General features: G+C 37.1%; 1 protein-coding gene across 2 annotated transcripts; it reads right to left on the bottom strand.

Moving 5' to 3' along the window:
• Nucleotides 1–696: 696 nt before the first annotated feature.
• On the bottom strand, nucleotides 697–10,123 carry LOC104586611 (DNA double-strand break repair protein). Of its 2 annotated transcripts, XM_088889746.1 has the most exons (6): nucleotides 9,963–10,076; nucleotides 9,276–9,511; nucleotides 2,801–3,345; nucleotides 1,946–2,091; nucleotides 1,260–1,333; nucleotides 697–1,128 (listed from the first exon to the last, which is right to left on the bottom strand). In XM_088889746.1, the coding sequence occupies exons 3-6, from the start codon at nucleotides 3,325–3,327 to the stop codon at nucleotides 1,045–1,047; spliced, it is 831 nt and encodes a 276-aa protein (XP_088745872.1). In that variant the 5' UTR covers nucleotides 3,328–3,345; nucleotides 9,276–9,511; nucleotides 9,963–10,076; the 3' UTR covers nucleotides 697–1,044. The 2 variants fall into 2 exon arrangements, with proteins under 2 accessions (XP_088745872.1, XP_010242199.1); XM_010243897.3 differs by lacking the exon at nucleotides 9,276–9,511 and having other exon boundaries at nucleotides 9,963–10,123.
• Between the last annotated feature and the right edge of the window lie 523 nt (nucleotides 10,124–10,646).

Raw genomic sequence — 10,646 nt, 5'->3', positions numbered from 1 at the left:
ACACAGACAACTAGCCATTTATTCTCAATCTGTTCTCCATATCCAATGCATAGAGCCACTTTGAAAATCCCATCATGAGTTGCACTGTCTATTCTTTTAGATCCAATCAAGAGAAATAATACCAAATATCACGTCAATAAATGCCAGAAATCAACGAATTCCATTCTGTCTGCAGCTCCAATATATAAGAGGCACCTCATTGACCCTTAACTGAAAGGCCAGCAGAACCCATAGAACATCATGATTAAGATGCCACTGAAGTGCCATTAATATGATCCAAATCATGAGACCATAGGAGGCCATATCCAATAACAGTGTTAGGACTTAGGAATTTCTATAAATAACAAAAGCTCAAGAACGCATTTTGCACTGAAGATGTGCACCAAGTCTCCCTATCTGGCCAACTAAAAGAGGATCTCATAAGGCAGTAAAAAGCTGATAGTGTATCTCCTATGAAGCTCTTAGCATGAACATGACGCATATATAACATACATCCATATATAATACGCATATCACTGATTTTTCCATACTTTCAAACTCACAAAGTATGGTTAACGCCTCTCTCCAGCAAGCAGATGACCTAAAACTACTTAGAAATCGTCATTAAACCCCATGGTTTCAGTGTCATCTTCTAGAGATAAAACCTATCCAGGATACAATAGCATATGGTATTAAACATGAATGTGAGATTGCATAGAAACAAGATCAAAACATCCAGATTGTATAAAAAGAAGAAAATATGCAGTATCTACTTGATCATACATATGAAAGATAAATAGCAAGATAAACCCAAATGGAATGTTCCAAACAAAAGTAGTCCTTTGACAGAACATGGGAACTATGATAATCACCAAGTAAAATGTTATAACCTGAATTATATAAATTCAAAAGAAAAGAAAAGAAAAATCACTAACAACATCCATATTAAAATTACTGCTGCCCTGTCAACGAAATATAGCAACTCTAGCCTTGGGATATCGGAGAATAATGATTAAGGACACAAAATGTGCATTTTTTCGTTTCTAAGGCCAAATCCCATGGATCTCAGTGGCGTCCAAGGTGGGGCTTCTCAAGTCCAGCCCATGAACCAGAACCCGCTCCATATAGAGGACGCTTGTCAGAACCACCCTGAAAAGCAGCATAAGGAATATGATAAGCTAAAAATACGTTGATTAGTCCAAAGTTGAAATTTGAGGTTCACAAAGGGAGGAACTTTTTTTTCTGAATGTAGATATCAAATTTCAATTTAGCATTCATACCAAATGAAGCCCATCACCATAAGATGCAGAGAAACCCCCAGTGGAGCTCCCATATTTGATGCCATAAGCTCCACCTTCAGCAACCAGGCAACCAATAGAAACATATTAGAAGCAAGACATGAAAGTGAAATCCAAATGTAAAAGGAATCAATACACAATCATATAGTTGCCATAGCATGAAATGAAAGAAAAAAAAATGAACAGGAAATGCAAAAGACAATGCTTAGTAGGTATTTCCTCTTTTTATAGCAATGCATTAGACATTTCCTTTATAAATATACTAATTGATGAAAGTATAAAGTGCAAGAAAATGGAAGCAGAAAATAAAAGGAATCTAGGTAGCATAACAAGTTTCCTTGTAACCAAACTCCATCATATTAAACTGAGTACCAAAGAAAAAATCGCATAATATCAAGCAAATGTAATTGCTTATACAACCATGCATACATAGTAAGATTAAAAAGTTTCACACAATATCTAATAATAGCATTTTCACCTAAAAAACCTTTTTATTGATATAAAAGCAAAACTTATCTGTTGAACTACCAACTTGAATGCTAAAGGTTGGTACCGTAATATCCACCAAACAGATAAAATAAGGGATTCAAGTGATGAAGTAACATCTGACAAATCCAAGGATAGAATCTTATTCAAAACACATAGATATAGTATGGGATAGAACATACCAGCACCTAAAAGTCTACCATCAGCACTTGCAAGATCAACACGCAGCTTTTCAACTTCACGTGCCATGGAAACCAGGTTCTTCTCCATTGCCTGCCTCTGTTCCATCAACTCAATGTTTGCCTTCTTCTCATACTCAAAAGCATTTCTGCAAAAATAATTCTTTTAGCCTTTTAATCTCTCCATAAGAAGATGACACGAAATGATCATAATATAAAGATTTCGCCAGTATAATCAAAACATCAACTGATTGAGAACCAGACTGACTGCATCACTAGCTATTTGGTGGATACTCAATATGTGGTCTCCTAGGACAACTAAGCATCAACTAGGATGGCTATTCAATTAATGACCAATCAAATAGTCAATATTTCAAAGTTTTGTTTGTTTGTTACTATCTCTAATTATTTGAAATGATATAGAATATGTTTGTATTTTGTTATATTCATGCCACTGCTTTAAATTTGTGTTGGAACAAGATTGACTGGCAGTATATGAAATCGAAAAAAGAAGTATAAAATAAAAGGAAGGTGTTGGAGGAGCTCTTAAGCTTTTATTTCCAATCAGAGGTCTGCTAGTACGTATTGCCACGAATAAAGAGCACATTGAATAATCAAGATTGCACTTTTCTTTCAAAACACAACAGGCTGTAATTCACCATTCTAATCTATCCAGCCTTTTTTATGTTTACAAAACAAAGACTGAACCAAATGTTCAATATCATCCTTTTATTGCATAGTTGTAAGCAATGCCAAGGTGCCAACTAGTCGTTGCATCGACTAGAAGGGCCAATACAACAAACTATCACTTCACTACATTGATAAAACTGGGTTTCCAAAAGATGCATTGAGAATTACCTAAAGCGAATTAGTTCCTGGTGTAAGGCATCAATCTCTTGCCTTAAAATTGGCATCTGCTGATTATCAGCTTTTGCCTTTGCTAATTCTTCTGTGAGATTCTGAACTTGCCCAGTGAGATCCTGCCTTAAGTTATCCAGTTTCTGAACTTCTGTACGCATCTGCAGAGCCTCTTTCCTCAAGGGTTCAGTTGCTCGTAGATCAGCTTCCATCTTTAATCCCTTCTCAATAAGCTCCCTAGTGTGTGCTTCTTTCTCTGCATGGATATCTGCAATAACAATATTCATACGATGCAGCTCTTCCTTGGCAGCACCTAGCTCCTGCTGCAAAGCAATGCGATCTTCGACTAGCCTCCGATTATCATCCAAAAGCCTCCGAATTTCAACATGCTGAATTTCAAGTTCTTCCTCCAACAGAGAGGGATGAGGTGGCCGAGCAACAGGGCCCCGAACATATGGGCCTTCAGGGGGATAACCACGTCGACCATCACTGAAAGCATTGCGAGGCATGCGATTTCTCCCCGCCATTACAAAGTATAACTTACCCTATACAAGGAAGTGAGAAGTTGGAGGGAGCACTTAATATAAGGTATAAATAATTCTATTGTAGTCCACAGACAGTTTTGCAAGACAGTAACTGAAAGAAATTGAAGAAAGAATCAAGAACTTGTTAATAAAACAAAGTAAGAGCATGGGATGTCATCTAAATTTAGCAATAGTAGAGCAGCTGAAGAGTATTTCTGGTTCTCTTGTTATGTTTCAAACTATTTTAGAGGTTAAAATTAAAAAAAAAAAAAAAACAATGCAGTTTGTTTTGCAAAATTCAAATTTAAAGGACTTACAGAGTCCTCATTAAAAAGTTAACTTACAAAGGAGAATGACTCTCAATCTCAATCATTGGGTCCTGAAATGCTTATACAATCTGAAATATTTGGAACAATTGGCCAAACCTATAAAAGGAAAAAATATTCCAATAGCTAAAATCCGCTAAACCATTTATCTTTTATAGGGTACAACATAGGCTTTTTCTTTTATAATTGAAAAGTTATTTCATTACCAATATGTAAGAAAAGTTACAGCACCCCAAAGAGAGGCACAAGGTGCGACCTCTCTTGAAAGTATAAGTGTAAGGAACCACAGTACACTATAATCAAAACATTACAAGGTTGCCCAGTACAGATGTTCCCTCAAGACCCCCTGTATAGCACGACCATCAGCCATAGCATTTGCTGACCTTCTCACCCAACGTGAACTAACATTCATGTTGCTTGTTAGCCAGCTTGCCTTCTTTAGGAAATCCTTGTAGCACCAAATTTTCCAAGCTCAGGTCTGTTAACCAGCTCACAACCACCTTAGAATCTCCTTCAATTAGGAGGTGTTCCACTCCTATTTGATTTGCATAAAAAGGAATACTTATTTTAACAATCAAAACTCTTTAGTCATGGAAAAGAGAGTAGAGGAAAAACGATTCCAAACACTTAATAAGTACAATTCAAGGTTTGGACTCCTCAAAGGCAACCTGAAATCTAATATATCTTGCATGAGTGACTGTGACAAAGAAGCACACGGTATAAAGCCTACAGACTTAAATGTAGACAGCAAGCCCATAAGGGCAAAGATATGAAAAAATATAAGTAGACCTCCAAAACCAGCAGACTTTGAGAACCTGACTCCTAAGATGCACTAATATCAGAGAGAATATAGAGGAATAAGAAAAAATTTTACCAAAAAATCTCCAAAGTTAGAAGATCTTTCTTTTTCTGGATCAAAAGATCTTCCAAGTGAACAAACTGCTTGGCAGATGCTCTAGCCAGGCAAGGAATTAGTAGGAATCAAATATATTGCAGGCTAGTTTCCAGGGGAGTACATTGTAACCTGTAATTTATTACAGAAAAAGGAAAGGAGAAGACTCAACATTGGGGTTGTGGTTATTATTATTTTTTTCAGAAAAAGGTAACAGATTTCAATAAAACAAAGGGACAACAACAATAGAGAACCATAGAGCATTTATTTCGGGAAAAACCTTTTTTATTAGATTGTTTGGAAGAAAATGTTCATAATTTATTGATTGAACAGAAGTTCATGGAGTCTTGCTGTGAAACTTTAATTACCAAATATTTAAAGCTTAGTTATTTGGTCATTCCCTGAACTTTCTAACCAGTTTCACAAATTCAATGACCTTTCCTTGATTCCTTTTTTCCTTCTTTGAGAAAAGGCCACTGTATTGACAGTAGAAAAACCATGTGTTTTAAGTGTGAAAACTGAAAAGGATCAGGCACTCTAGAAGAAAGCCCTGTCTATCCTACATTTACCAAGTCCTGCAGTTTGATTTTAAGTCTTCAGTATACAACTAATCTGAATGGTTATACTGGCCAAATCTCCTTGATTTCCTTGACGTAGTGAGCATGAAACAAGGGCCCCACCCCACACTTTTGCACTACCATATCACATTAACTGAATCCCCTTCGATAACTAAAGGAGAGAGATAAAACTGGTTTGCAATTTGAGCTCCTATGCACTTCTGAGTGCTGACTCAATAAAATCAGCATCCCAGTGGGTTGAAGGCCCCATAGAATCTACTCCTATCAGCCTTGGTGATTTAAAAGGCATGCCTCAGGTGTGCTTAGGCATTAGGCTCACAGGGAAGGCTCATTTCAGTGATTTCACCTGAACCTCACTGCACCTCATCTAGCTTGTTGTCATGCTTGATGGATTAACCTCAGATTTTATGTTGAATAGGAAATTCAACAGATCATACGTTGCACCTATGAAATTTAGAGCTCAAACAGTTTAGTTTATTGAAGGAATTGAATGTGCAATGCTACAATCTTTCTGTTTAATATCACAACACCATCTCCAACCAATTGAGTTACTAGGATGTTTGAAATTAGACATGTTCATGGGCTGGGTAGCCCGGCCCGGCCTGTTCTAGATCGGGTTCTGACAAAGTTTTAAGCCCACGGGCTCAGGATTGGGCTTTCTCAAATAAGCCCAGTCCGAGCCCAAGGCCCAAGCAAAGCCCGATAATATTACATATTAATAATATATAATATATGTTATACAATAATAAAATGGGCAAATTTCTTAAACTACCCCTAAGGTTTAGGAAATTGACTAACTATACCCTTACCGTTTCAGTATTGTCTTAAAGTACCCCTACTATTTCTGATAAATGTCACCATTGTTAAATCGTAACGAAAAAATAAAATGTCAAATTTGCCCTCCACTGTTTCTCAAATTTTCAAAATAAAACCCAACTGCTAAAAAAATTTCTCCAGCCACCATAGCTGGCATGCAGCATCCCTTTCTTCTAAATCATCAGACTATGGTCTCTGCCATTAATTCAGTTGTTTCCTATTTCCTTCTGTTATACTTCTGATGAAACATTTACCACAAAGAAGAAGAATAACGTCTTAGGGTTTATGCACTGTTTAATTGAATATTTAAAGTGAGTTTCGTTGTTCTTCAGACATTTGTTTGATGATTATTTTGGTTGGGTGCTTAGGAAATTTAATAAGACCAATTGGAATTGTGAAGATGGACTGGTTGGTGGTGGGAGCAGGAAAATGGCTAAATATCTCTTACCAAAATACTGCTGGACAGGGGAAGGCACTTTGAGCTTATGGGTTTATGGAGACAGGTAGGAAATATTGCTCACAACAGTTGATTTGAGTTACAGAAGACTCAAAGTTCTGGGTTGCTTGAATGGGAAATTGAACCTCCATGGAACTTGGAAATCCACCAGATTCTCATGGATCCGTTGGGGTTGTGTGGCACTCCATCCTTCTCTAACAAAAAAGGAATTACGGAAATCAAAATCAACAGGACCGTCATGTTCCACTTCCTCCTTCTTCTTCATCCCCTGCCTGATATTCCCACTCTTCCCACATCATTTTCTTCACATAGAGACGGGCACACCCTAAAACGAAAGGGTAGGGTTTCCTACTCAAAAACGAAAGTAGTCTGATCTTCATAGCCAAATCCCATGAACAGCTCACATCTGTTATTTTCTATGCCGGAAAGGCCAAGGCTCCAATTGCTGGTATGCTTCATTTGGCATAGGTCTGAACAGTGTTTTAAAAGCGCAAGGCGCAAAAAAGGCGCAGGGGTCAATTTGTGCCTGAGGCGCACGCCTTTTTGATGCAAGGCGCAAAAAAAAAGCTAAAAAATCAAAGAAAAATGTCAGAAAATTCAAAAAAGTCCAAAAAAATAAAAAAATATTAAACATAATGTTAATAAAAAATATAAACTAAAATTTTAAAATAATGTTTTAAAAAACCTATAATCTAAAATTAAAATACATAAACATAAGATATAAAGCACATTCAAATGAGAATTTAAAAATAAAATCAAACATATAAAACATTTTCAAGCATGTAAAACCTCTAATTTCTTTTTTCACTCAATTGCAGTACTTCGCATAGCTAATGTAACGTAAAACATATTACATTCCTGATTCTACGAGAATTTAAAAATAAAATCAAACATATAAAACATTTTCAAGCATGTAAAACCTTTAATTTCTTTTTTCACTCAATTGCAGTACTTCACATAGCTAATGTAATGTAAAACATATTACGTTTCTGATTCTACGAGCCCGCTTTGTGCCACGCCCCTCGAGGCAAGCCCAAACAAGTCCACGTTAGGTCTTAAATTCTTGGTTTTCACACAAAAAATAATGATTTTATGGTTTTAATTGCTTTTTAAGAAGACACTTTATTGGGATGAATGAATGAACAACATTACCAAATTGGCCGTTATGTTCAAAAAAAAGCAAAAAAGCGCCAAATTTTCAAAAGGCGCACCTTTTAAATCACTGGGTCTGAACATATCCGCTTTGAGAGCTAACAAACAGAATGCATGTGCTCTGAGAGCTTTATTGCTCTCTGATATACATGGAAGATAATCATCCAAACAGAAGTAGAAGGGTGTCTTAGGAATTTTTGATAAATATATTAATCACGTGATATCGCATGTGATGAGTGTGACGAAAAGTTAACGGCAGGGGAGGTTTTAGACAATTGTCAGAAAACTTAGGGGTACTTTAAGAAATTTTCTAGTAGTGAAAAAGGTTTATATGTTATAATATATAGAGCATTATAAAATATATAATATATTATTAATAATATATAATATAAAATATTTGTCTAGATCGAGCTTCAGGCTTGGACTCAGTCTTTGGGCTTTATGCAAGGCCGAGCTTGGGCTCAAGATCTAGGTCCAGTGGTTGGGCCAGGCTTGGGCCTGGTCATTTACTGTTTATAAAGAGGAAAAGCCCAGCCCAACCTGTGAGCATGCTATAACAAATCAAATTAACAGCTGCCACCCAGACCCCATACGATTAACAGCCCGACCTGTTGTTAATCAAATCAAATTAACAACAGCAAAAAACAAAAGCAAACAGCTCAAATTGACCAAATTACGATTTGGAGGTTTCATCACCTCCATAGAACTATTCCCCAGGATTTCTTTCTTGACTTGCACAATTTGGGCATCACCCAGACCCCACCTGCAACAAAATTACCAACAGCTGCCACCAAACTGACCCATTTCCAATCCAAGTCTTCAACCTGTCTTCTAGTTTTCTTCTACCAGATTGAAATTTCCTACCTCACGCCTTAACATTTCTTCTTCCATCTTTCAGACCCTAAAACTCCCTGGTAGCAACCTCATATCCAATTTCAACCTCCACCACACTTCTCTTCTTTCTACAAACAGCCCCTCCGCTCTTCACCCACCAAATCCTCTTCCCTCCTTTGCCCATTCTCCCCCTCCTCACCCCTTCCCCTAAAACTTTTTTTCTTTTTCCTTTTTCTGGTTAATACCTTTTATTCTTCATCAACAATTCCTACTTACCCTTCCCCTTCCCCCCACACCTCCCCTCTTTCCCAATAACTCTCTTCTTATTAGATTCTTCCCTTCTTTTCATTTCAAATTGTTCGATTGCTTTCCTCACCACCCTTCCCCACCCAAAAAAACAAAAACTTAACCCCAATGGTTTTCCCACCTCCACTTGTCTATTCACTAAGTGTTTAATATTCACCCTCCCCTTATTACTTCTTCCTTCTCCTGGATTATCTTCTCTTTGGGATCCCTTCCTCCATCTCTTCTCTCTCCCTTCTATTCTCTCCCGCTTCTTCCTGGGCTACCACTCCCTCTCCTTCAACCTCAATCCCTACCACCTCCAGAAACGAAGCCCTTTTCTTTCTGTTGTAAGCCTTCTGTTGATGCTCAGTCTTGTCACACTCCTCAACAAGTTTTCTCTTTGACCTAGTTCACTTTCCTTAGGGGTTTGCTAGAGGAGGATTTGAGTATCTCTGAAAGGTTTCTTCTCAAATCATCGTAGCATAGGAGATCCATGTGAATTCATTTGTGTCCACCAAGAACCAAGAATGAAGATACCATGGCCCTTACGCTGTGTTTCACCAAGAAACAGAAAGTTGAAGTAAAGTTCTAAAGGAATTTCAAAAAATTACTTATGAACATTCGGTTTCTCTCTTATTGTCTATCAGACCAAACACGGCTCTAATGCCTCATGGGATCCATCCTTGTTACATGCCTTTATGCTTCTTTCTTCTCTTACACCCCACATCATTCCAAAATAAATACTTCTCCGAATATAGTACAAATTGTTCTATGTTCACCGCCACCGAGAAAACCCTAAATAACAGTAGAACCACCAAAATTAATTTGTTCACTTGTCAGTTGTAACCTGCAATTGAGAATCTCTCGAATCATTCAGAAATCGCATTCATCACCATAAAAAATTTCAGATCGAAGTACCAAAGCAACTGAAATTAAATATGAACGTTCAAACGAAAAAACTCATTGACAAACACGCTTTCAGAACTTGTATATATAAAGTTATTAACGAAGAAATGAAGCTTAATCAAATTATGCAATCTAATAAGAGAAACATAGCAGGCCAATGATTGGAGTTTGGAAGGCAAAAGATGTCACAAATAACTGCTAATAAACGAACAGAGAGGAGACCTAATTTATAGAGAAATATTATAGGCTTGGAATTTGCATATGCAATAAAAGCCCTAACCTTTTGCCTACAGAAGAAAAAAAAAAAAAATGAAACAGAGATTGCCTCTAAACGAACCCTAAACCTTTTTTTTTTTCTTTCAGTGGAAAGGAAAACCGAAAACGATGCTCACCTTGGATGAAAGTGGAGCTTCTTTCCCTCTTTGAACTGAATCTCAACGCAGATAAGCAAGGGGAGGTGGAAGAACACGCTTCGTCGTTTAATGGAGATCTAAAGTGTAGGCTAGGGTTACAATTCCCAAGCCGCGGAGGATGAAACAAATGGTTTCGGGATACGGAGGGCGGAGGAGGAATTGAATGGAAGAAAAAATGGTAAATTACAGATTACTGCCCAGTACTTTGGGAGTAGTAAGAATTTTCCCCCGAACTTTCATTTGAGATAAAGCCAGCCTCCCTAATTTTTCAGATTCCATCACTTTGCCCCCCCCCCCCCGGTTCTGTTAATGGGGTTGATGGAAAGTTAAATTTACTAAAATACCCTAAACTTTATAAAAAAATGTACTGTTCATTGTATTCAAGGAATGAACACGGATGTAACAGTGGGGGTTCTCTATCTTCTCTTCTGAAATCAGATCTCCAACTCACGTGTTTGCATATTACTATTCATGGAAAGATGTTCCCAATGTACCATTCTAGTATAATCATGGTTCAAATTATCGATGTGCCTCTGTCAACGTATTGGCAGAGACGTATCGATACTTAGAAACACATGGAAATATATTTTTTATTTTTTTTTTCAAATTTTGGTTTTTGAGGAGCTAAAAATGGGTTTTTTATTAAAAATGAGTAGACATGAG

This window comes from Nelumbo nucifera, chromosome 6 (genome assembly GCF_055504915.1).
Source record: "Nelumbo nucifera cultivar China Antique chromosome 6, China Antique-T2T, whole genome shotgun sequence".
Classification (NCBI taxonomy): Eukaryota; Viridiplantae; Streptophyta; class Magnoliopsida; order Proteales; family Nelumbonaceae; genus Nelumbo; species Nelumbo nucifera.
The sequence above is the reverse complement of the archived record's forward strand: the minus strand, read 5'-3'. Positions and strand labels throughout refer to the sequence as shown.